The 22,912-nt window shown below is 50.9% G+C and overlaps 7 protein-coding genes across 7 annotated transcripts; 5 read left to right on the plus strand and 2 right to left on the minus strand.

The window, feature by feature from the left end:
* Positions 1 to 41: 41 nt before the first annotated feature.
* On the plus strand, positions 42 to 2,009 carry V8C40DRAFT_240293 (uncharacterized protein). Its single transcript, XM_083214760.1, has 3 exons — positions 42 to 869; positions 934 to 1,068; positions 1,146 to 2,009. The coding sequence occupies exons 1-3, from the start codon at positions 243 to 245 to the stop codon at positions 1,812 to 1,814; spliced, it is 1,431 nt and encodes a 476-aa protein (XP_083074622.1). The 5' UTR covers positions 42 to 242; the 3' UTR covers positions 1,815 to 2,009.
* Positions 2,010 to 2,335: 326 nt separating this feature from the next.
* V8C40DRAFT_240294 (VOC family protein) lies at positions 2,336 to 3,255 on the plus strand. Its single transcript, XM_083214761.1, has 2 exons — positions 2,336 to 2,847; positions 2,936 to 3,255. The coding sequence occupies exons 1-2, from the start codon at positions 2,640 to 2,642 to the stop codon at positions 3,094 to 3,096; spliced, it is 369 nt and encodes a 122-aa protein (XP_083074623.1). The 5' UTR covers positions 2,336 to 2,639; the 3' UTR covers positions 3,097 to 3,255.
* A 526-nt stretch (positions 3,256 to 3,781) lies between these two features.
* On the plus strand, positions 3,782 to 4,496 carry V8C40DRAFT_240295 (nuclear transport factor 2 family protein). The gene is made up of 2 exons (XM_083214762.1): positions 3,782 to 4,048; positions 4,109 to 4,496. Exons 1-2 carry the CDS (start codon positions 3,954 to 3,956, stop codon positions 4,479 to 4,481), a joined length of 468 nt encoding a protein of 155 aa, XP_083074624.1. The 5' UTR covers positions 3,782 to 3,953; the 3' UTR covers positions 4,482 to 4,496.
* A 3,884-nt stretch (positions 4,497 to 8,380) lies between these two features.
* V8C40DRAFT_240307 (peptidase S8/S53 domain-containing protein) lies at positions 8,381 to 11,360 on the plus strand. Its single transcript, XM_083214763.1, has 3 exons — positions 8,381 to 8,593; positions 8,667 to 9,023; positions 9,092 to 11,360. The coding sequence occupies exons 1-3, from the start codon at positions 8,471 to 8,473 to the stop codon at positions 11,246 to 11,248; spliced, it is 2,637 nt and encodes an 878-aa protein (XP_083074625.1). The 5' UTR covers positions 8,381 to 8,470; the 3' UTR covers positions 11,249 to 11,360.
* An 801-nt stretch (positions 11,361 to 12,161) lies between these two features.
* On the plus strand, positions 12,162 to 16,318 carry V8C40DRAFT_185289 (uncharacterized protein). Its single transcript, XM_083211783.1, has 2 exons — positions 12,162 to 14,170; positions 14,234 to 16,318. Exons 1-2 carry the CDS (start codon positions 12,397 to 12,399, stop codon positions 16,000 to 16,002), a joined length of 3,543 nt encoding a protein of 1,180 aa, XP_083074626.1. The 5' UTR covers positions 12,162 to 12,396; the 3' UTR covers positions 16,003 to 16,318.
* Positions 16,105 to 17,625, minus strand: V8C40DRAFT_240313 (uncharacterized protein). The gene is made up of 6 exons (XM_083214764.1): positions 17,411 to 17,625; positions 17,292 to 17,331; positions 16,901 to 17,028; positions 16,713 to 16,816; positions 16,471 to 16,620; positions 16,105 to 16,340 (listed from the first exon to the last, which is right to left on the minus strand). The coding sequence occupies exons 1-6, from the start codon at positions 17,481 to 17,483 to the stop codon at positions 16,194 to 16,196; spliced, it is 642 nt and encodes a 213-aa protein (XP_083074627.1). The 5' UTR covers positions 17,484 to 17,625; the 3' UTR covers positions 16,105 to 16,193.
* Positions 17,626 to 18,941: 1,316 nt separating this feature from the next.
* On the minus strand, positions 18,942 to 20,434 carry V8C40DRAFT_185654 (uncharacterized protein). Its single transcript, XM_083211785.1, has 2 exons — positions 19,328 to 20,434; positions 18,942 to 19,244 (listed from the first exon to the last, which is right to left on the minus strand). The coding sequence occupies exon 1, from the start codon at positions 19,688 to 19,690 to the stop codon at positions 19,340 to 19,342; it is 351 nt and encodes a 116-aa protein (XP_083074628.1). The 5' UTR covers positions 19,691 to 20,434; the 3' UTR covers positions 18,942 to 19,244; positions 19,328 to 19,339.
* Positions 20,435 to 22,912: the final 2,478 nt, after the last annotated feature.

A 22,912-nucleotide genomic window follows, 5' to 3' on the forward strand; every position in this document is an offset into this window, starting at 1 on the left:
TTTCTCCAAGCTACGAGTTGCATGACTTGCTTATCCGCGCTAAGCTACTGACGACAGCCACCTCGGATTGGATTATTGCCCGGGCTGAATTGACCTTTCGAATGAAGTCTCGTCAACCGCTCCTTAATCTCTCCCAAGATGTGATGGGTGCTCTCCATACTTTTGCACCTTGATGTCCAGGAACCTGTGTACGCCTGTAAGGATTGGTTGTTTTGTCATTATTAACACCTGATACAGACACCATGTTGACTACTGTTACTCACGTTTTCATAACGGCTACCAATAAGCTGGAGCCCGACGACAAACATGCTAGAAAACGGATACGGAAACAGGCCATGAGCAAATCTGCCCAGGCCAGGAAGAAACGAGGCGGCTATGGACAACATAATCTAATCCAATACCCGGCTGAGTATCTATCTTGCGGTGGCAGCAAATCTGATCCCAAAGTTTCGGTGAAAGCTCTCATCCCGGCTAGTCTCGCATCCAGCTCATACGAAAAGATGAGGATACGGTACAACTTCGATCTCCTAGATCTATCTCAGTTGACATCATTCCACATCAGCTATGCAACGGCAAATATCCTGGCTAATAAGCCCACCATGTTGACTGAGGTGCTGGGACATCGAGATTGGTCTTACCTGAACTACTTGCCCGGCCGGATCGGGCATAACAGCGCTTTGGACAAAGCTGCCGCATGTGTAGCCGCTCGAGCTCAGCAGTGGCTCTCTTCGCCTTCTGAGCCCGTGTCCAGTAGCATCTTGAAGCTGTACTCGAGCGCGTTGGCGGCTCTGCAGGCCGAGTTGCAGTGTCCTAATGCGTGTCTTCGACCAGACGTGCTCTGTGCCACGCAGTTACTTGGAATATACGAAGTGAGTTTTTGCTACGTGTAGGGAAATGATTTACACTATTACCGTATACTTACGAAACCGCCAGCTGTTGAAAATGTCAACTGAAGACGCTTGGAGGTATCATTCCACAGGGGCAACTGCCTTGATCAAGCTTCGTGGCCCCGGACGCTGCGAGACTGATTTTGAGAAAGCATTGGTGCTATCTCACGTCGGACAAATCGTAAGTCTTTCTCTCTAATTTGTGATCTTCTGGAAGACGGGAAGAAATATGTGATTACTAAAAACCCACACGTCCAGTTCCACGAGGCGCTTAATATCAACCAGACATGCTTCTTGAGCGACGACCCGTGGCAGGCCGCATTGCGCTCCATCCCCACAACCGACAATCTATTCTCCGATAGGAGCGAGCCTATTATATCACTTTTGACTACGGTGTGCCGCGTACCGGAATATTTCTATAAGACGACGCAGATCATCTGCGTCACTCGCCACGACACCCCAGCTGGCCTGGTTGATGATGTCAAGAACAACCTACAACTGCTTCGTCTCCAACTCCTGCATTGGTACGAAACATTCTTTGGGCCAGCCTCATCGGACTATCCCAAGGTGGCGATAGATAAAGACAGAAAGCATGAAGCCCTCGGGTTCAGCTTTGCTGTGTCCATTATACTTAACCGTCTGCTCTTCTGCCTGGATCCGGTGGAGAATGCCCCCTGTGAGGAGACTGCGCAGGATAGTGCTTTGAAAATTCTAATGATTGCTAATCAAGAGCTGTCTGCCGTATCTCAAGCTGAGCTTTTCATGGCAATCAAGTTTAAGGTTGCCAAAGTTACCCTTGCTACAGCTGAAAGGTGGAGGGATTGGCGAATGAGTGTGTGTCCTCTGACAGAATCACTGATTATGCCAAAGGACGTCTTTGTTGACTGGTGTCAAAGGATGGGATGGGAGACTCCACGTCAACCTTAGTTAAATAAAGAAAAAAAATGATAAGAGAGAAAAGATAATAGATAAAAAAAGAGGAAAAGAAAACAAAGGCCGTAGAAAATGTTTAGTCAGGAGACAAAGCGCCTCATTTATACAGAGTAATACTCGGGTATTTCTTGATCAGGTCAATATAGATGACATCTTCCTTGCTATATGAATCACTTCTTTATAATCGCCATGGATAGGCTATCCCCACGACTTTTCTGTTTAGTATTAGTTCTGGCATGATTGATACCCGAGACAGCTTTTCTCTTTGATTCCAAACTAGCAAAATAACTCTATTGCAACCTGATGTCACACCCCTGCCAGGGTACTGGTCCCTCGAAAAAGCTTAGCGCCCGCCTCTTCGCCGCTTCGTGATGCCGAAAAGAAGCCGCTCGAAATTCCCCAGAAAACGACAAGGGTACAGATTTCCGGGAATGGTTTAGCGGCAGCTCTCGAGCTACGTCGGATGGCTTGATCCTTCGCCCAGCGGAAGAGAAGCAGCCGGTGATGCCCGTTTTGTACAGAGGACGCGAGAAGCGAAGCTGAAAGAATGTGTAATCTTTGGTGATATTCACGGATGATTGCTTCGTCGGATTTGTAATTGACCCGATGTTGACGTCGGTTGCGTTGATGTGATTCGGTTGAGTTGAGTTTCAGGGCAACAAACCATCTTGCAAATCGCCTATATAAGACTGCGATGGGATCCCCTCTGGAGTCGAAAAAGAAATCATTCACACAACAAACATTCAAGCCCAATCAACACAAACAACACACTTTCAACCACTTTTACCTTAAACATCTTTTACTTTCACAACCTTCAACATGCCTATCGGACACGTTCTCCTCCACGTCGCAAAGGCCAACTTTGCTCCCACTGTTGAGTTCTACACCACCGTCCTCAAGTCTCTGGGACTCCAGAAGCTTCCTGGCTTCCCTGAGGGCATGGTTGGCTTTGGAACTGCTGGACCCGAGTTTGTCCTTCTCTCTGGAGACAAGACCTCCAACGCCCACGTCGCTTTCGCTGCTGCCGGTATGTAATAACAATTCTCTTCTCTACGCATATCACTCTCTTTTATAGAGTGATTCATTTATATACAGCTGCTAACTCTAACCCACAGATTCCAATGCCGTTGACGCTTTCCACACCGCCGCTCTCGCTGCCGGCGCCAAGGACAATGGAGCTCCTGGCATCCGAGCTGGAATTCACCCCAAGTACTATGCTACTTTCATCCACGACCCTATTGGCAACAACATTGAGGCCGGTACCCTGACTGCTTGAGGGCGACTTTGAGGCGGCGCATTGAGCGAAAGGGCTACTGGATGAATTGAGAAATCTACTTGGCTCAAATACGCCAGCCTCAAGCATTGAATTAGCTCATACATGAACATAGCGATGGGTATTTAGAGAAACTGAATAAGAAAAAACTTTTGGCCAAAGTATCTATACTTTTATATTATTATATCTGTGATGTTTTATGTCTTTAATTGCCGGTAAAGATACCTGAGCGAATGGTTGTATACGCTCAAGCTCCACTGTGTAACTATCTAGAGAGCAGCTGACCTAGCTCTAATAGGAAAGTTTCTTCGAAACTACTTTGTACAATCAGCTCCGTAAGATGACAAGCTCAATTCTTTATCTCCATAGCGCATTTCGTAAGCATTTGTCAAGGAGTTACAACGTTTCGCAGAGTTGTGACAACGAACAACGAGTTGCTCAACTCTTTCAGCCCAGCGAAAATGACGCATTCTAGGCCGCATTTGAATCACCTTGTTTAAACTTTGGACTTTCTTCAGCTTGCATGCTTACGCCATTTGCTGAGGTTTTTGTGCGGATCCCGCGGAGATGGCGCAGTTTCTCCAAGTGCCGACAGCCAAGCCGCCCGACGTGCCGCTGCTGTGCCGCTCGCTAGGGTAAAGCGGTTATGATGTAAGTCATGATGTATGATGGAGCGAAAAGTAAAAATGGAAAAGGAGGATTCCAAATCCAGGCAGATGGAAGAATTCTAAATCTAGACAAATAGAAGACTTAGACTATATAAGAGAGACAATTAACTTTCCCATTAACTATCATCTCTACAACTCCAAGTACTCTCATATATCCTCTCTCTTAGCATATTCAACCTCACAACAACCACAATGGCTGCACAAGAAGGACGAGCTCCATACCCGCCATTCACGCTGGAGACAGCTCAAGTCAAAGTCAAAGCCGCCCAAGATGCCTGGAACACTAGGTTCGTACATCCCATCCCTTTCAGTTCTTTCAATCACAACTACTCACCAAAAGCCTGCAGAAACCCAGATGGTGTAAAAATGGCATACACTCCAGACTCAATCTGGCGCAATCGCGGCACATTTCTACAGGGACGCGATGAGATCAAGGCATTCTTAACCGACAAATGGAGCAAGGAAAACGGCTACCGACTTCGCAAGGAGCTTTTTGCTTTTACAGACAACAAGATTGCCGTACAGTTCTGGTACGAGTGGCATGATGAGGCAGGCCAGTGGTGGCGCACGTATGGGCTTGAGGACTGGACTTTTGCCGAGAATGGGCTGATGAGGAAACGTCAGATGAGTGGAAATGACGTGAAGATTAGCGATGCGGAGAGATGGTTCAAGGATGGCGTTGATGTGAATACCGTCGACATTTCCGAGAAGCACTGGTGATGGAGGCTTTTTACCTAAACGTTAATTGATGAATTTCTAAATACATATAAGCGAGAGTCGTTTTACGGTTTCCTATTGACATGAGATGTGTGAAAAAGGCGCTGAAACGTGAGCTACCGCCTATCGTCCGAGATTGAGTTTCGAGGCTCCTAGGGAAAGAAATAGTGCACTTCCCACTTCATATTGACAACTTTTCAAGATTGATACTACAACTACAATGATTAAAATGGCCAACGTAATCGGAATCGCCTTGCTAGCTGATCCCTGACATTTGTGAAGAGTGTATGGAAGTCGGGATACGGTGAAAACATCCTCGCACGCAAAATCCCCCGACAAGTGAGGTGGATGGATAAGCTGTCAAATAATGATTCACGAGATCTTGAGAATAGCATTGTTAAAATTGATAGTGAAATATAGCGGGTACGCTCTTCAGTTTGTGTGCCAATGATGCGCGCGCATCGTGGCCTCGTCCTTAGGATGCCCAAAGACTGGAGCTATGGCACTGCTAAGTGAATCAACTATGTCTTCGGCCATAAGAAACGGATCTCTTCTTACCTGGTCTGATGTCTCTAAGGATAATTGCTATGTTGTGATTACATTCGTCCTTTAGTTCAGGTACACTCCTATAATTTCTAGAAACAGCAGTCTGCATCGCTTAGAGTATGGGCCCTAAGATCGAACCGAATGTCGCCTCTCTCGTTTCAATTAAATAGGATCAAAAATAGGCTCCAAACAGGATTCTAAAAGAGCACATTGTTCATCCTGATGTCCTTGGGAGGTTCTCCCTTTACGCACCCCTACAATCATACTCTGGAAGCTCCAGCGCAATCAAATATGTCTCACAAACATTCGGCCTTCGACTAGACATGTTGACTTTGCGAGAAAATCGAAGCCGGATAAATGGAGAAGCAGAGCCGATAGAGTAACCAGAAGACATTGCAACGAAAAGCCTTTTCCACCTAAAAACCTAGTCTGGAGATATATATAATCAAGGCGCAAAATAAATCACAACGAGGAAACGATTAAAAAATTCGCGTTCAAGGTTCGGTTGTTGTTGGCGACTCCGCGTCTCGCTCGGTATAAGCCTTGGGCGTTTACCCTGGAGTCGAGAGTTCGGCAATTCGGGGTTTTGGCATCTAAATGTTAATACTGACTGGATCGAATCAGCGCGGCAACGCCAATTGAATAGCAATGGAGGGGACTTCAAGTTATGAACTCGTGAGTATTTTCATGACGAAGTGAGAGACTTCCACGATCATCTCCCGTATTCGAAAATTGGCCTTTTCAGGGAGTCAACCTGGAGAACTCAAACACGACGACAACGCGCCACGAGAATGGAAAGCTCGCCAGGAGCACAATTTGATTCAATTGATTCATGGGAAAGCAATTTCTTACTCACGTAAAATGGCGTTTGATTAGCCAAGAAAAGCATCCGACCATCGCCATCATCGTGGAGGCCAAAGCATGGAATCTTTGTCGCTCCTCTTGGCACGCCAAAACGGCCCACCGCGTCGAAAGTGCCTGGTGGATGTGATTTGATCCAAGCCTAGCAGGGGCACTTTTTTGCCAATGCCGAATCTGGGGTAGCGTGTCGTGGCGATGGGCATGTTCCAGAGAGATTGGCCATCCATTGCATTGTGCTGAGGTTGGCTCCGGCTTCAGGATATTGGGCTATTTATTATGTCTTCAGGTGCATCTTGGGCGCCATCCATGGGCTCCAAATAAGTGCCATCTTGGGCCAGACGGCCGCGGCGAGAGCGTGTAACTGGTGTTTGACGGTCTTGGCCAGCGGCTTCCAGCAAGGATGATTCAAGATGTCCTCTGGGAACCCTGGCCTGAGTTTGCTTGTGGAATTGCTATTGGTGGGTGTCTATGGGATCGCTGTAAACCCGCCGATCGTCATGTCGTCTCGTCTGTCTCTCTGCTCGACGCTGTGATAGTCTGTAAAGCCATTCATACTCGTATTCACTCTTGTGCTGATGATTCGTCTAGCACAAACAAGTACCAATCTCGGGGCATAGTCGGAATTATACTTGATTCATCCCGGCACATGCAATTTCGCTGTCAAGCAAGCGATTAGCCTCGATGCCCTCCGATTCCAGGACCAAGCCCCATAATATTAAGACAGCGCTATCTTGGCGTTGCGGCAAGGTTAAAAAAGGTCCTTGCTGATGGGGGCCAGCCACAAGTTAGCACCGACTGGGAAGTTTGTTTTCCTACCTTACCGAACGAGCCAAGAGCAGATACAAAAGTCCGCAATAGTCCTTCGAACTAGCACCACGACAGAAGAGGTGCTTGATAAGGGAACATGGAACTTTGTCCTGGCAGGGGTTTGAGGGTTGTTGTGTTAAGCCCAACTGATATCTTTGCCAAGCCAGCGGGGGGAAGGATTTTCTGGTTAGACCCTGCACTTTCGCAAGAGCTGTTTGCGTGCTTTCATTAAAGTCTGCTTCGCAGCTGTCATCCAGATAGCCATCAGGCTATCTTTACGTGGCTCGCGATTACGGGCGTGTTTCTGTCAGAGTCCAGATGGCTCTTCATCGACACTCTTCCTACATGACACGAGAACTGGTTCTACAGATTCGAGCCTCGATGCTAGATGCGAAAAGCAGGCAGGACACGATCCGAATTCTTCGTCTGTCCTTGCGTTGCGTCCGCTGGCAAGGAGGCTTTGCGTAGCTTACAGGGGCGGTGGTGCAACGAAGACGATAGATGCTCCGTACCGAGTGCGGAGCCAGTTCTCGTCGGCAATCATAGCTAATAATCAAGCTTACCTCGAGCTTTGACCTGCATACCGGCCGACAGCCGCTCTCCCAAGCGGGTTCTTGCATCAATCGCTCGCTCGCCCTCTTGTGTTGGCATCCGCAGAAATCATACCTAGGTCAACAATGCCGTACTACTCGACCGAGGCTTTGCTGAAATAATGTCCATGGAGCACGTCCATCTCCATCCCCCACTTGTCAATATGCCTCACCGGAGCATGCCGACCGCGAGATGCTACCTAGGCGGGCCAGGCCATTTTGACATTTCCTCCACCGTGTAGAGGAAGGGCGCGGTGGAGAGCCGTGTTGTGGTTATTTCTTGTGCATCACCAACACAATGCAAGTCGAGGAATATTGTCCCGGGTGATCACGTATAGGGAAAGCCACCTATCCGCAGCCGCCCAAATATATTGCAACCTTGTGGCCCGTCGCACAATTTCTCAGCGTCACGGGTATCTGTCTTCGACTCTTTCCCATAGGCCGCTTTGATAAAGAGGTATAACTAGTACCATTACAAGCACTGAACGCTCCAACGAGCGATAGTCGGGCCTCTCATTGCAAACGTTCCGCATCGGCCGGTGCCGTTTTTGCTCCGCCTCAGTCGCTGTGGCTCGAGCCTTGACATGAGGCTGGTTCGCCAACGGCCGACTGTCCCAAAGAGGTAGGTGAATATGGTAGTGGCGATTGGAGATCTAAACGTCTGCCGCTCCTCTCTTGGAAGCTGACCCCGCATATAACCTCATCGCGTGCTTCAATTTCTGACCTCGGAAGCTGCCCAGACCAAGAGAGAGATCTTGGCGGATGCAAAGTCGCACAAAAATACTACCGCTATCGTGAGGCTAGACATGGGGGAAGCCGGCCGTGAACCCCTGGCGCCACAGCGGCAAGGGGACTAGTGAACGTTCAGGTCCCAGCCCGTCGTTGTCTTGCCTGCCGCATGAGAAGCGCGTCCTGGATGGGCGTTCCAAGTCGTCGTGGCGACGAAAACCCCGTTTCTCCAGGGTCCCGAGAGGTGCTTCTGAATCAAGCCGTGCTTGGCAGCTCGAGCTGCAGGGCCGCGGGATGGCCTCGAGGGAGTGAGTACTTATACCAGGAGACATCCCCTTCACCCTAGATGTTGTTGGCTTGAAGAGGGCAGAGAGCAGCTTTCATTGTCTCTCCTCATCGTTCTGCAAGCATTGCGCCGTTGCAAACCCTTTCCATAGCCAGACAAGTGGAAAGTTCAAGATGGTGCGCTCAGCTGTGTTTCTGTCGCTGCTGGCGACCATCTCCGGGGTCATTGCCCGCGGCTCCGGCCAGACGTCGAAAGTCGTCCCCGGCGCCTACATCTTCGAGTTTGAGAATGACCAGGTGAGTCTCGCTCAGCCGTTGGCACTGGGCACGTTGCCTACCGCGGTGGCAAATGCTGACGGGACTCCAATAGGACACGGCCGCTTTTTACAAGCAGCTCAACGGCGAGGGCTCAACTCGCATGAAGTTCAACTACAAGCTGTTCAAGGGTGTCTCAGTCCAACTCAAGGACCTCTCTAACCATGAGAGCAAGGCACAGAAGATGGCCCAGCTGCCCGCGGTCAAGAACATGTGGCCCGTCACCCTCATCCAGGCCCCCAATCCAAAGGTCGAGTGGGTTGCTAGCAGCAGCTCTCCTGCTATCCAGGCCAGAGATGTCAGCCCGACTGATCCAAGCAACTTCCCTCCTCATCAGATGGTCCAGATTGACAAGCTGCGGGCCAAGGGATTTACAGGCAAGGGCGTTAAGGTTGCCGTCATTGACACAGGCGTGAGTACAGACCCATCGCCCTTAGAAGCCTCCTCCCTTTGTTAGACATTGACTTACAAAAATGATAGATTGACTACACTCACCCTGCTCTTGGTGGCTGCTTTGGCGCAGGCTGTCTGGTATCATTTGGTACCGATTTGGTCGGTGACAACTACAGCGGTTTCAACACCCCTGTGCCTGACAACGATCCCAAGGACTGTGCCGGTCACGGCTCTCACGTCGCTGGTATCATTGCCGCCCAGGAGAACCCATACGGCTTCACTGGTGGCGCTCCCGATGTCACTCTTGGTGCCTACCGAGTCTTTGGCTGCGAGGGCCAGGCCGGTAACGATGTTTTGATTGCCGCATACAACAAGGCATTTGAAGATGGCGCTCAGATCATCACTGCCTCCATTGGCGGTCCCTCTGGCTGGGCTGAGGAGCCTTGGGCTGTTGCCGTCAGCCGCATCGTCGATGCTGGTGTTCCCTGCACTGTCTCTGCCGGTAACGACGGTGACCACGGCCTTTTCTTCGCCAGCACGGCGGCCAACGGAAAGAAGGTTCTCGCTGTTGCGTCTGTTGACAACAAGAACATCCCAACTGTCTTCTCCCTCTCCAGCTACAAGGTTGACAGTGGCGATTCTCAGCAGTTTGGTTATGTCTCTTCCTCCAAGGCCTGGAAGGGAGTGACCAAGCCTGTCTACGCTGTGACTCTCGATACCACAATCCCTGATGATGCCTGCTCACCTCTCCCCGATAGCACTCCTGACCTCTCCAACTACATTGTTCTTGTTCGTCGCGGTACCTGCACCTTTGTCCAGAAGGCTCAGAATGTCGCTGCCAAGGGCGCCAAGTACCTCCTCTACTACAACAACATTGCTGGTGCACTGTCAGTTGATGTCAGCACTGTAACCCAGATTACCGCCGCCGGCATGGTTCAGGACTCGACTGGTGCGGCTTTCATTGCTGCCATCAAGGACGGAAAGACTGTTACCTTGTCGATGGTTGACCCGGATTCAGCTACCAAGCAGATTCAGTTTGCCGACAACAAGGCGACTGGCGGTGCTCTCAGCACGTACACATCCTGGGGTCCTACCTGGGAGGTGGACGTCAAGCCTCAAATCAGCTCTCCTGGTGGCAACATTCTGTCCACCTACCCCGTCGCTCTCGGAGGATATGCTACCCTCTCCGGTACCTCGATGGCCTGCCCCTTGACTGCTGCTGCTGTTGCCCTGGTTGCTCAGGCTCGCGGAACCTTTGACCCTGTCCTGATTGAGAACCTGCTGGCCACAACTGCCAACCCCCAGGTCTTCAATGATGGTGCTCAATTCTACGACTTCCTCGCTCCCGTCGCTCAGCAGGGTGGTGGTCTCATCCAGGCCTATGACGCCGCTTTCGCAACCACTCTTCTGTCTCCGTCCAGCTTGACCTTCAACGACACTGACCACTTTGTCCGCAAGAGGCAAATCACCCTCAAGAACACCAGCAAGCAGAGGGTCACCTACAAGCTCAACCACGTCCCCACCAACACATTCTACACTCTGTCGGGCGACAGCCCCTACCCGGCTGCTTTCCCCAACGAGGCTATCGCGGCTCACGCCTCCGTCAAGCTTGCTCTGCAGACAGTGACACTTCCTGCTGGAAAGTCCATCACCATTGATGTCCTCCCAACTCCTCCCAAGGGCGTTGACGCAAAGCGCCTTGGTCTGTGGTCCGGCTACATCACCGTCAACGGCACAGACGGCTCTGCCCTCTCTGTCCCGTACCAGGGCCTGACTGGTTCCCTCCACAAGCAGCAAGTCCTGTTGCCTGAGGATTCTTGGATCGCCAAGTCCACCGATGAGAACTTGAACCCCGTTGAGAATGGCACCGTCTTCACCATCCCCGCTCCAGGCAAAGCTCAGTCCACCGACGTGCTTCCCTCCCTTGTCGTCAGCCCGGCTTTTGGTTCCCGACAGATCCGCGTTGACCTTGTGCTCTTGTCGGCTCCTCCTAAGAACACCAAGATCAAGACAACCAAGTTCCTCGATACCACGTCCATTGGCCAGCCTGCCGGAGCACCTGTTCTCTGGGCGAGCCGTGGCCCGACTCCTCTTTCGTGGAGCGGTGAGCTGACTGACAACAAGTTTGCTCCTCCCGGAACATACAAGGCCGTCTTCCACGCTCTGCGTATTTTCGGTAACGAGAAGAAGAAGGAGGATTGGGATGTCAGCGAGTCCCCTGCGTTTACGATCAAGTATGCGTAGATGGATGAGGGAAGAAGCGAGGAGGGAGATAGATGGTTTGCATGATTATGTAACTATGTGATGGGGATAACAAAACAATAATAGTATTATATGACTCTTTTTTTTCGCCTCTGAATGCCTTTGTAGATGCTGTGAATAATGACTTCGTGACTATCGTAACATAAGGTATCACAGAATAGCAGGATGAGAGTCAGGTGAAACATCATGTGAGCAATCACGTGCCATCCCCAAGCACCCATTCCAGCATCTCCAAAATTCTCCAGACCAACTAAACTCCAAGATCGGCCCCAGTCTCACCCAGCCCTCCAATCAGCATCACGCCGTCGCCCACCAACGGCACCAGGCAGCAGGATTCTGCGATGATGGGATTCGCCGGTTGTCGTTCTGGGTTACCAAGAAACCCCCACCGGTCCAGCGCTGCGGGGACAGTGAGAGCCAGTCCATGGAGAAAAGCCGACGGGATGGGCGAAGTTGATAGGACAGGACAAACGCTGTCTGGACACACACTGTCTGTGCCACCGCAAGGCAGCGAGTTTCGAGTCGATAACGAACGTTGCTTCGGGGATCGCGCATTAGCCCGTTGAATCCGTTGCGAGTCTTGTCTTGTCTGCTGGATCTGTGTCGAGGCCTGTTCACAATTCGTTTGCCTGATCCGACTCCTGGAGGCCGCTGTTGCATTCCATTCTGAGGAGTTGCAAAGTTGCTCTCACTTTTCTTTGTGCTCACTACCGTTGCACCGGGTTTGCCCCCCTTGTTGAGGGACTACTCTATTGAACAGGTGCCTGCATAAGGTTCATCTGACCCCCAGTTGCGCGATTGACGAATTGCTCGCCAACAGCCTGCTCCTGGAAATCTTTGCGACGCTGCTTACTGTAGCGCTGCGATGCGTCGCGCTTGAATCAAACGTCACGGACTCTTATCCGCCCTGCAGCTGCAGCGTCAAGGTCAGGCGAGATTCCAGCTTAGATCCGCTTTGAGTATCCCCGATCCAACCGGGTGCCGTCCCAGCGCCTGATAGCAAGCAGCAAGCGCTCACCTTTATCAAACCGGGTCCCCCTTCAGGCAACAGCAAATCTCCAATATATAGGCAGCGATAGGGGGAAAGCAGCATTCAGCCTTTCCCCATTTCTCACGCAGCAAAAGGAAGGATGGATCGAATTCTGCCAATGGGCGGCTTCCAGCTGCCCTTTCAGCGTCGCTTGAGCCGTCTTTACAATGACACCAAGAAATCCAGCGACTTTGTCAAGGAGCCTGCCCAGCATGAGGATGATCCCGAGATCAAGGCCCTCTATCGCAAATTGCGCATCCAAAAGGACCGCTTTGTCAGCTGGGGACTGGAGTGGTCAGATCCCAACCAGTCTGCCGAAATCGACGAGTCTCTCTCCAAGGCCGGTCTGAGTGAGGTCGTTGGCAGTATCATGTCCACTATCAAGGACATTCTTGCTGAGGCTGAACCCCTATGGCTAAGCTATAAGCGTGTTGTTGAGGGCGTTCGACCATCACCAGATCGAAAAGCACCGTTAGTCCAATGGGACAAGGGCCGGTTCGAAGATCTCATCCGGGACCTCACTGCTTCTATCGATACTCTCTACGACTTGTCACGAATGCGTTCATCTGAGGCCTTGAACCCGCAAGTGACCAAGTCGACTTATAAGTCGGCCGCCGCCGAGGGTGACTTTAGACCATTCGAGTCAACACGGATGCAGACTCCTCAGCAAATCGACCCTAGGAGCTTGACGCACCTGCAACCTATGCAAGATGGGCTTAGCACAATATCCGAGTCTTGTCGAAACGTTGTCTACATGAGCAAGACGGCCTATTCCGAGCTTACGACCCAGGGTGCTACTCGACAACCTTGGGCTCCTCTTCTACTTGAGTATGCCAACTTTGATCCCATCTATTCGACCACGGGTATCATGCCCCCGATGGCCCGCTTCGAGAAACTCTCGGCCGGTCTTCAACAAGATCCTCAGAGAGCGCCTGGCTCTTGGACTGGTTTGCCTCGTCTGCTTGGCTACTTTGAAGACCTGGAAAATTCTCGACTGGGCTTGGTATACCTCTTTCCTCCTTCGTTCAACACTCTTGCCTCCAATAAAGTGAGCCAAAACCCACAGTATAGCCTGCCCACTCTGAGCGATCTTCTTGCCCGTGGCGGCTCGGAGCCCCCCTTGGAGGCGAAATTTCGATTTGCATACAACCTCACAAATACCGTGTTTGACCTGCACGCTAGAGGAATCACTCATGGCAACCTCTCTGATGTCAACATTTCATTCAGCAGAGCTACTGCGGCAGGCCCTAGCGATGAGAAGGGCCTTGTTGATATACGCCGTCCTGTGCTATCGTCGTTTGACGTCTTCACTGAAGAGCTTTCGCCCGAAACCAAGATATGGCGGCATCCTCTTGACCCTCGGGCTGCACAGGTATCGCCACTTCCACAATCCACTGACGAGAGAGTCTTGGAAGTCTACTCCCTGGCGATGATCTTGCTGTCCATTGGATTGTGGACGAAGCTAGAAGATCTTGCGCCCCGGGCAGCGCCTACGACCGTTCCTGAATCTGCTCTCGAGACGCTGGCCATTAGATGTGGTACGTTGTACATGAAGGCCGTCCAAGCTTGTTGGAAGGTTGTCAACGAAGAGCTCTCCGGCGTGGCCAAAGGCGAGTCACTGCTTTCGGCCGTTCAAATGCGTGTCACTCGATTCTTGGAAGCCTGCTGCATTCTAGATGGCGTCAGCGGATTTGAGGAAAGGTTGGGACAGGAATCGTCTCCTGTCGAAGCTCCCACTTTGGCCACGGCTGGGCCTTCGAAAGACGCCAAAGATCAAAAGCCAAAGGCCGTACCTGCGCCCCTTAACAAGAAGGCACCTCTACCGCCAACGCCAACACCAACCTACCTCAGAGAGCAAAAAGTTGAGACAAATGGTACGTTGCTAGCAATATTTTCCGTTTAATGCCAGGGAGGCAGAAGCGTCTAACAGAAAACAGAACCCGAGATCAAAGAAAGCAAGCCCGAAACCAAAGTCCGATTATACCCTCATGTACCCCTGCCTCCCGATGTGGTGGAGAAATGGAACTCCATTCTCATGCCTCAGATCAACACTGCTCTCAAGACCTTCTATCGCAAACACCCAGAGTCGGTCGAGATATCTCTTGAGTCTGTGGGCCCAAGCCCTCACCAGACCAGACCTACGGTTTTGGTCGTTTGCACATCAGTTGGCAAAGTCCGTGCCATTCTGAACAAGAAGCTGAGTGAGCTCTTTGACGACTCTACAGGGTTTGGCCTCAAAGTTTGCCGCGGCAGCGTCATTCGATCACGGCGACAAGCGGGCGCAGTCATGAGATCCATGGCACGGGGAAGCAGGTCTGGTGGAAATCACGATAGCGACGATGACCACATCGAGGCTGTGAACCCCGAGTACCAAGAGAGGCCAAACAACGGCGCAAGCATCGGAGCTTGGATTGGGGATCGTCACCTGCCTCCAGTGAGCTTTGGCGGCCTCGTCATTGTCGATGACAAGACCTATGGAATGACTGTTCATCACATGCTTGATGATCCGGATCGAGACTTTGGTCCTCCTGACACATTGCGCAGCAGCGCCATTCCCGGCCGGGAGTGGTCCCCTGAGTCGACGTTTGGAAGCTTTGATAGTGAGGACTTTTCCTACGAATTGTCCGACACAGAGTCAGAGCCCTATTCCGAGACGGACCTCACCAGCGACTATGATGATGAGGAAGACGAGGAAGACGAAGAGTACAATGAGCCTGGTGACATACCCGGCATAGAGCCTGGATGTGGTGATGGTTATATCGTCACTCAGCCTGCTCTGGATGACGTCGAGGAAGGATTTTATCCTTACGCTGAGACTGAGGATGAAGACCATCTTGATACATATAGCTTGGGCGAAGTGTACGCCTCGAGTGGTATTCGCCGCAAGCAAGCCAATGGCTTGGTCCACGAGGTTGACTGGGCGCTCTTTGAGTTTTCCGACGGGCGCCTGCCAGACGACAATTATATTCCCAAGGTTTCGGATGACACAACCCAAAGATCTCGCAGTCTGGGTAAGAGAAATACAAAGAATCAGCCAATGATCCGACCGACGACGGTGGCACCATGGTCGTCTCTTCCAGGGCTCGAGGTTCAGTGTGTCGCGCGAACGAGTGGCACGCAAACCGGACAGATTTTACCGGCCCTGACGAGTGTCAAGATTTACGGACGCCAGTCACCAAGCCATACGTACCAAATCGCTAGCACTCCATCGCCAGCGTCAGGCCCTTCTGCAAAGCCGTCCATTCCTCTGGGTATTCCTGGAGACAGTGGCGCCTGGATTGTCGATCGACATCAAGGGCAGCTCTGTGGACACGTTCTTGCCTGGAGCCCGCGCAAACATGTTGCGTACATCTGCCCAATGGATGTTTTGCTCCTGGACATTGCGCAAACTCTGGAAGCGACGGAGGTGCGACTGCCAGGTGGTGAACCTGTGGTGATGCTCCATGATCCCGAGGAGCTTGACAACACGCGACGATTGGCAGAGGATGATGATGACGCTTTGGAGGAAGAAAATGAAGAAGAGGAAGAGGAGGAGGAATATGACATGCCTCCAGCCCTTGTAGGCCAGCCATCGAGCCCAAAGAGAATCGCGACGCCGGTTACTTCGTCGAGTCCGATTATTTTAGAGGTTGCTGAGCTGCCGGGGATTACGAGGCAGATGGACGGTATGAAGATTGGTAACCGAAGGGTTGATTGCAACGTATAGGCGGACAGGTGTTGGATATTACACTGGGTTTGGATTTTAAGGTAGTTTTGGTAATGCTAGTATTTTGTATACCCTACTTTTACAGGAGCAGTCAGTTATGGAAATGGTATTCTTTTTTTTTCATTCTATTGTTATTTTTACTAGTCGCTTCAAGGAATGATGGTCAGACGTAGCAATGCAATGCAATCCATCTACATAAAGTCGTCTTCCCAGTCCGCTGATCGATCCTGGTTACTCGACGCGGCCATGTTTTCATCGGTAAACAGGTCGTCGTAGGCGTGGTCCTTTTGCCACTTCTTTTCCTTCCACTCCTGTGCCTGTCGCTGCTCTTCTTTTTTCTGTTCCAATACAAGTCAGTAAAAAAGACTAGTCAAAGAAAAGAAGAACATCATCCAATGATTATGCTGTAAAAAGCTGTTGCCTGGTGGCTCAAAGCACAATGCAGCAGCCTGAGAATGACGCGCGTACCTTGATTAACTGGGCGGCCTGGTCCCTCTTGCGCAGCTCCTTGAGCATGTCGTCCCTCTCGGCCTTGAGGTCGGGCTTCTTTTCGACTTTTGTCTTGTTGAGGCGGTTGACGATGGGGTTTTCGCGGTGGGGGACGAGGACGCGCTTGACCTGTTTGCTCTTGGTTAGATGAGTGTCTTTTTACGAATGTGTGTGTCAGGGGATGGAGGAGATGGGAGGAGGAGGAGGAAAGTGTGACTTGCTTTTCGCTGGTCGTGAAAGGAGACTTGGCCGACGTCCATGCTGCCGTCCTTTTTGAGGTTTGACCAGGGCGTGTAGATGACGGTGATGTTGTCCTTTTTATTCCCTGCGAGAAAGAGAGAGAAGATAGTTAGCCTCATCATGTTGTTGGAGAGGTCGATGAGATGAATGTCTTGAGAAATGAACGAACCTTCTATTGAGTTTGCCTTTGTGAGCTGTGCCAGGTCCATGACCAGCTCCTCGGGCAGATTGTCCCATGTCTGGCCCGGTTGCATGCGTAGGTAGATGTGGGCGCTGGAAAGCTTGTCGACGTGAAACTGGCGAAAAGATAAGTGATGTGAGCATTTTTTCTCTCTTCTCTTACATGGAAAAGATGATGGATGTTGAAAAGGGTTAAACAGATGCTCTCTCAGTGTTGTGTGAGAGCATCTGTTCACATTCATAGTGGCAGAGATCCAATCATACATACCCTGGATAGAGAGAGTACAGAGTGTCAGTCATTCAGTGAAAAACGAACAGAACAGTAAAAGAGGACATGAGAGGGGAGGGAAAGGGAAAGGAAGGGACACAAGTTCTCATACCAGACATCTTCTTCCCAGCCATACTTGATAAGATCCTCATCTAAACAAAAAGCAAAAAAGGAAAAAAAATCGTCAGGGATGTTCATTCATTCACAGTGAACAAGGAACAAGGAACTCACTCTCAAACTTGTCCTTGCCCACGTAAATGAAGCCCGCCGGCTCCACGACACTGGAGGAAAAGTAATACACCATCTTTTTTTCCACTTCCCTCCCTTTATTCCTGCGTCTCTATCTTTCTCTCTCTGCCTGGTGTCTTTAGTCTCTTCTGTCTCTCTGTGATATCATACGATCTTGCTGATCCTTTCTCTTGTTTTTCTTCTTCCGTCTTGCTTCATGCGACTCCAAAGACAAAAAGAGGCTGCCGAGTGGAGAACCGGCCACTTCTTGTGAGACACGTGACTCCACTTTGATCTTACTAGGTGTGCATTCATTCATACAGTGCGAAATACGGTGCATATAACCTACAACACTGTATGTCGGCTCACGATGGCCTCTCTTACACACACTCCCTCAATCCTGCCCATCTCGCTGTGCAACCCCCAAACTTTTTCAATCCCGGCGATCCAGGCTAGCATTCCATCTTGTCAAGATCGAAACATCCCGTACATTATCTGGCACCGCCTCACTCTCATCTCACAACTCATAAAACCCCCAAAAAGCACCCCCAGAAATTAACACCCCCCATCTCCACCATACGTTACACAACATATATTGCACAAAATCCCATCCCTTTCATCGCACAAAATCTTGTACTCCTACGCCAGAACCGTATTTCTAGCCAACCACCATCGAGTCCGAAAACTTTCGGACGCTTCCCCCCCTGTTTTCCATCGAACCCTCCCGGCTCTTGTGGCTGATGATCCTATCCCCAAATCTAGAGACATCTCTTTTTCAGCTTCCCATCTATGGGGTAAGACAAACCACCCTTCTTGGGGGTCTTCTTCGTTTCTTGCTCTTCTGTCCACACCCTCTCTCTATCTCCATCCCAGTGACTGTCTGCTTTGTATCGTATCTCTGTGTATGCCTCCCCTCCCTTACGTCTTCCCAATGACCACCCAAGCGAATCCAATAAACACCCCGACACTGTATCTCTCCAGTCTTCCCACGAGACATTCCTCTCTCTTGTACAGAAGTCCTATCCTTCCATACTGCCAGTAGTAGTAAAAGTGTCCGTGTTTGCTTGCTTCACCGTGACCGCCAATCATGACCAAAACTGCCTAGCTCTCGACGAGGCGCGTACAAGTGACTACTTTTTTTCCTTTTTCCTTCTCTCACGACACGGCTTGGCTTTCGGTTAATTTAAGCGTGGTGCCTTATTTTCCCGGTCTCAATTTACATGGTATAGTGTAGAGTGTACAAGCACCGTCTGTCTGGAATAGAGTGCAGTGCGCCTCTACCCCGGTGGCTGGGTTTTTGGCTGCACGGATCCTCGTCGATCCGCGCCTCGTTCCTTGGTGTAGACAAGGTTCATGTTTACGGCCCTGATTTGGACCGTCTGATAGATCAGATCTCAAAGCTGAGGCGTCCCTGGTTGCCTGTTATAGTAGTCCCGAGTAAATGGAGAGAGCTCATGTTTGGTCACAGTTACAAGGCCTGCCTGGCCTGTCAGTCTCGTTTGGGGACGGAAAAATAATAGAGTGCTGTGTAGCAGTGTGAACCATGTTATCTATCTAAACCACCTGAGACATGCCAGTCTCCCCGTCATAACCCTTGTGCTATAGTGGTATAACCCATCAGTCTTCTATGCATTGCCATGCTTTTTATTCCCCTAGAGCCCACACTCTGCTGTTAAGAGGCAAAGGGCTCTCTCGGGTACTGTCCCCAGGCCGCCATGCTATGGCTACCTAATAGTATGAAACAAACAAAATTCCCTTGGTACTAAGTAGTACTTCCTAAATAATTTCTAGAGTTCGACTCCCAATTGAGTGACCCCGAACCCCGATAGATACAGTGCTAAAACGTAGCAAAAGAAGGAATTAGCACATCTCACCAGAGTCTCTCTTCCAATGAAAAGCTAGGTAAATAAAGAAGCCTACCTGATACTTGATCTAGTTGGACACCGTAACCAGGGACGGATTGGTCTGTGCCACAAGATTTGCGCCTCCAGCAGACATCCCGTACAGATCTATGCGAAAGTAGTATGTGCCGGGGGCTAAGATGGCCAGATCGGCTAAAGTGCACTGGATGGCGGCACCCCCGTTGATTGGCATGCCTGTCACAGCTCTGTTCCCATGGAGGAGACCCTCAACCACGGTGTTGGTAGCGCTTAGAAGCACAGGGGTTGCCATGTAATAGATGGCAGTTGGATCCGTGGCCGGATGCTCGATTGTAGCTGGAGGCAGCACTTGGCCAACTCGGACCTGAACAGTGGGGTGGTACATGAGCTGAGTAACGGCCATTGCTGCTAAGACGATTTATAAGGCGAAAGCTTGGTAAATGGTATGTGGGAATAGTGACAGTGTAGGCAGAATAGAGGCAGAATAGAGCAGTGGATGTGTATTGCTTTGAGAGGTTGGATTCTCGACGAAATGGGCGAGAAAGGGTCTCATTATATATCTATTTTCCCCCTCAAAGAGAGAGACAGTTTGTGTGCTCAACCTGTGGAGCTGTCTGTTCATCTCGTCACCGTAGTGGCTTGTTCAAGACTGTTAAAGACTGGTTCAACTGGTTCAGAGACAAGGCCGTGTTCAATCTTTGTTGCCATGAGAAAAAGCAAGCCGCGAACACATGTAATACACGGGCTACTCCTCCGAGTACAAAGTGACATCAGGTGGTGCTCCTGGTGGTCTTTGTCCGTCTACTGGAGCCTTTGTAAGAGACGGCGACCGGGGAGCATGGATATCGGCTTGCAAGCGCGGTGAACGCTAACCTCCCATGTGAACGAATCGGATGTAGTCTCAGAGACTGGGTTGCTCTTGACAAGCAGGTCAAGACAGACGTCAGCAGGTATACCAAGTACACTGGACGGAAACATGACAGGCATCAAGAGTGGTGGTGGTGGTGTCGGTGCTCCTCCACACTATCTTTCCCCAAGCGCCCATCAGACCCCCTTACACCAGAGCATGCTCTCGGTTTGCTCCTTTGTTCCCATCATGCTTGGCCTCGCTTATGCTCTCCAGTTTCGCCGTATCTTTCCAAAGCGCAAAGCGGTACTCGTAATTTCTTTGTCAAGCCCACCGATAACTCTCAACAGGCCATGTTAGTCAAGATATCTGCCTGATTAGAGAGCTGACCGGTCCCTGGGTATGAGGCTGAAAGCACTAACATGGTTCCCGGTTCTCGGTGCAGGGGAGGGGGCGTGCAAAACAATCTGGCGGAGACTTTGCCCAAGATTATGCTAGCCCCATCTCTTGGTCTGATGGCGGCAGAGCTCGGGGAGATGGTCGGCTTCAGCCCTCAGGCTGGAGGTGTTGACAGGGGCCCGGGATGGATGATCTCGGGACTAAGACGCGGCCGGTCTGCCACACTCCCTTTCCCCGGCCAGGTCATTCCCCGGCGTTAAGACTGGGTAAATTGGCAACTGTGTGGCCAGAAAGACTAGGCGAGAAAAGTAATGAGGAAAGAAGACATATGCTTCACGCCGGTGGTGAGCGATCTTTGGACTCTCTCTCTCTCTCTCTCAACTTTTTTCCTCTGCTAAGAATTGGAGCATTATTGTAGGCGAGGTAACACATCTAGAGAGAAAAGCGGCAGAAATGCTCCGGGGTGTACCAATCAGAGATGTGGTGTATTAGTGAGAGAGTGAGAGAGGGCCGAATACTCTGGTGGGGGGTCCCGGCGTGGTGGGATTAAGGCTCTGTATGCCATCGCTTCATTGTCGGACAAGCGCTCGGTATACAAAGTATGTTGTATACTCTTCAACTAGAGGTAACTTGGTAATAGAGATTCTCTTCTGTATTTGAGCCGTCGTCTTCGTCTGCTTGTTCAGCAGGTCGTGTGTGGAAGCCGGGTGCTTCGCTGAGCGGGAATGGGGGACTTTCGGCTGCCTCTGACTGCGTATTGTTCAATCTTTACGCGCATTGCAAGGCCTGGACCAATAATTCCAAGACAGCTCGCCTCGTTTCTTGAGAAGAACTTGAAAACCTCTTGAGGGGAACGGGGGCTTTGAGCAATTAGTACTCTGTAAGAGTTGTGCTAGGCGCGGCGTTAAGCCATGTCTTTGTTTTGGGGACAAGAGACGTCTTCCAGCCGTGTATATACTCGAGATGATTGGTTCTCGACGAGATCGACGACCAAAATTTCCAGCATAGGTATATGCATAACCCCCCGTCACAACGTGGCAATTTGCTGTAAGACAGTGTCTTGTGTGCCAGCCATGGTGATTTTGGCCTCTCCATTGGCGGATGCCTGGGCAACCCAGAGCCGCTCATCTCCTGATGACCTTGTATGATCACAAACGGATCCACACAGGTGATGGTAGGGCGAATATAAAGTCCAGCCGGATGAGCCCTCCAAGGCATCATCTGATGGTTTCTCCAAGAGGCACCAGGCATCTCACGTATCCAGCACATACATATATGACCACTCTTCCCGAAGCCTCAAGTCCACACACTTTCTCTTTCCTCCATTCTCTTTCTCACTCTATTACTCTCATTCTCTCACTCTCTCACTCTTGCTCTCTTTTGCTCTCGCTTAAAGTTGTCTCTGACGGATAGGGGGGAGAGCTCCTCCGGAGCAAGGGGGTCTGTGTGACGTGTGGCGCAATTTAACAGATCAGGTGTCCGTCCGTCGCAAGGGTACGGCGTACCAGATCGATTGGTAGCCTTTTCCCCGGTACTCGTCTTCTCGGCATTCATTTTCTCGGCACCCAACGAGCCCAAGGGTTACCGGATTGTCAACTATCCGTCCGTAAGGCAAAGACAGCGAACAAAGACGGCACGCTCCCGCCATGGTCCCTTAAACACAACCACGTTTCGGAAGCTAAACGTGTCTGCTGAACGGCAGGACCAGATTTCCGTTCTTCGATCTCAGCCAAGCCTACACGATCTGTTTGAGGAGCCCAGGTTGGCGTGGCCCTACACCAACTCCCACGTACCGGGGATAGGAGCACCATCGGCCGAAGATCTGGGCGCACGGACGGTATCGCGAGGTGTGGCAGATGTCATCCTAATACTAATTCTGTCCTGTCACATGAACGCCATCTGCTTTTCTGAATGTTTAATTAGACGCAGTGTCGTGTGATCGGCCAAGGCGTCCGCTCGCTCATCCGAGCCGTCTTCCGCTCACAGAGAAGAGCCCCCATGCACGCCCAGCGAGCGTATTCGTATGCTCGCGGATGTGTACTTGTGCGCTCACCAAGTGTCCTAAGACATGAGATGGACTATTGAAGTCTTATGACGCGCGTGGCTCTCATTGTCTTGAGCAATTTTCAGGCAGCATGGCGGTGCGGACATTGCTTGGCCATCAGGTGGCCGGCGTTAAGAGAGATGACGGCGAGCACGGCAAGAGTCAGTGTTTCGGACCAGCAGATTGGACACTATGGAAGTTTGTCTCATCATGTTGAGCCGCGATGCTTCAGCATCCAGCACTGAGCTGGTTCCGCGGAGATGGTAATTTCTGTCTCATACATGTACGTGGAGAAGGGTCGAAGAGATCTGGATCCCTCGTCCACCGCCTGAAAC

The sequence above is a fragment of the Trichoderma camerunense genome (genome assembly GCF_050948025.1).
Source record: "Trichoderma camerunense strain CBS 138272 chromosome Unknown V8C40scaffold_6, whole genome shotgun sequence".
Lineage (NCBI taxonomy): Eukaryota > Fungi > Ascomycota > Sordariomycetes > Hypocreales > Hypocreaceae > Trichoderma > Trichoderma camerunense.

What these genes read in the sequence shown, in the direction of transcription:
- V8C40DRAFT_185654 (XM_083211785.1), bottom strand. Translation starts at nt 19,690, where the DNA reads ATGGCCGTTACTCAGCTCATGTACCACCCCACTGTTCAGGTCCGAGTT.
- V8C40DRAFT_240313 (XM_083214764.1), bottom strand. Translation starts at nt 17,483, where the DNA reads ATGGTGTATTACTTTTCCTCCAGTGTCGTGGAGCCGGCGGGCTTCATT. An exon ending in AAAGGCAAACTCAATAGAAG is followed by an intron (nt 16,817 to 16,900) that starts GTTCGTTCATTT and finishes TCTTTCTCGCAG; the next exon opens with GGAATAAAAAGGACAACATC. An exon ending in CCTTTCACGACCAGCGAAAA is followed by an intron (nt 16,621 to 16,712) that starts GCAAGTCACACT and finishes AAGAGCAAACAG; the next exon opens with GTCAAGCGCGTCCTCGTCCC.
- V8C40DRAFT_240295 (XM_083214762.1), top strand. Translation starts at nt 3,954, where the DNA reads ATGGCTGCACAAGAAGGACGAGCTCCATACCCGCCATTCACGCTGGAG. An exon ending in CAAGATGCCTGGAACACTAG is followed by an intron (nt 4,049 to 4,108) that starts GTTCGTACATCC and finishes AAAAGCCTGCAG; the next exon opens with AAACCCAGATGGTGTAAAAA.
- V8C40DRAFT_240294 (XM_083214761.1), top strand. Translation starts at nt 2,640, where the DNA reads ATGCCTATCGGACACGTTCTCCTCCACGTCGCAAAGGCCAACTTTGCT. An exon ending in CGTCGCTTTCGCTGCTGCCG is followed by an intron (nt 2,848 to 2,935) that starts GTATGTAATAAC and finishes TCTAACCCACAG; the next exon opens with ATTCCAATGCCGTTGACGCT.
- V8C40DRAFT_185289 (XM_083211783.1), top strand. Translation starts at nt 12,397, where the DNA reads ATGGATCGAATTCTGCCAATGGGCGGCTTCCAGCTGCCCTTTCAGCGT. An exon ending in GCAAAAAGTTGAGACAAATG is followed by an intron (nt 14,171 to 14,233) that starts GTACGTTGCTAG and finishes AACAGAAAACAG; the next exon opens with AACCCGAGATCAAAGAAAGC.
- V8C40DRAFT_240307 (XM_083214763.1), top strand. Translation starts at nt 8,471, where the DNA reads ATGGTGCGCTCAGCTGTGTTTCTGTCGCTGCTGGCGACCATCTCCGGG. An exon ending in TCGAGTTTGAGAATGACCAG is followed by an intron (nt 8,594 to 8,666) that starts GTGAGTCTCGCT and finishes GGACTCCAATAG; the next exon opens with GACACGGCCGCTTTTTACAA. An exon ending in TTGCCGTCATTGACACAGGC is followed by an intron (nt 9,024 to 9,091) that starts GTGAGTACAGAC and finishes CAAAAATGATAG; the next exon opens with ATTGACTACACTCACCCTGC.
- V8C40DRAFT_240293 (XM_083214760.1), top strand. Translation starts at nt 243, where the DNA reads ATGTTGACTACTGTTACTCACGTTTTCATAACGGCTACCAATAAGCTG. An exon ending in AGTTACTTGGAATATACGAA is followed by an intron (nt 870 to 933) that starts GTGAGTTTTTGC and finishes CGAAACCGCCAG; the next exon opens with CTGTTGAAAATGTCAACTGA. An exon ending in TATCTCACGTCGGACAAATC is followed by an intron (nt 1,069 to 1,145) that starts GTAAGTCTTTCT and finishes CCACACGTCCAG; the next exon opens with TTCCACGAGGCGCTTAATAT.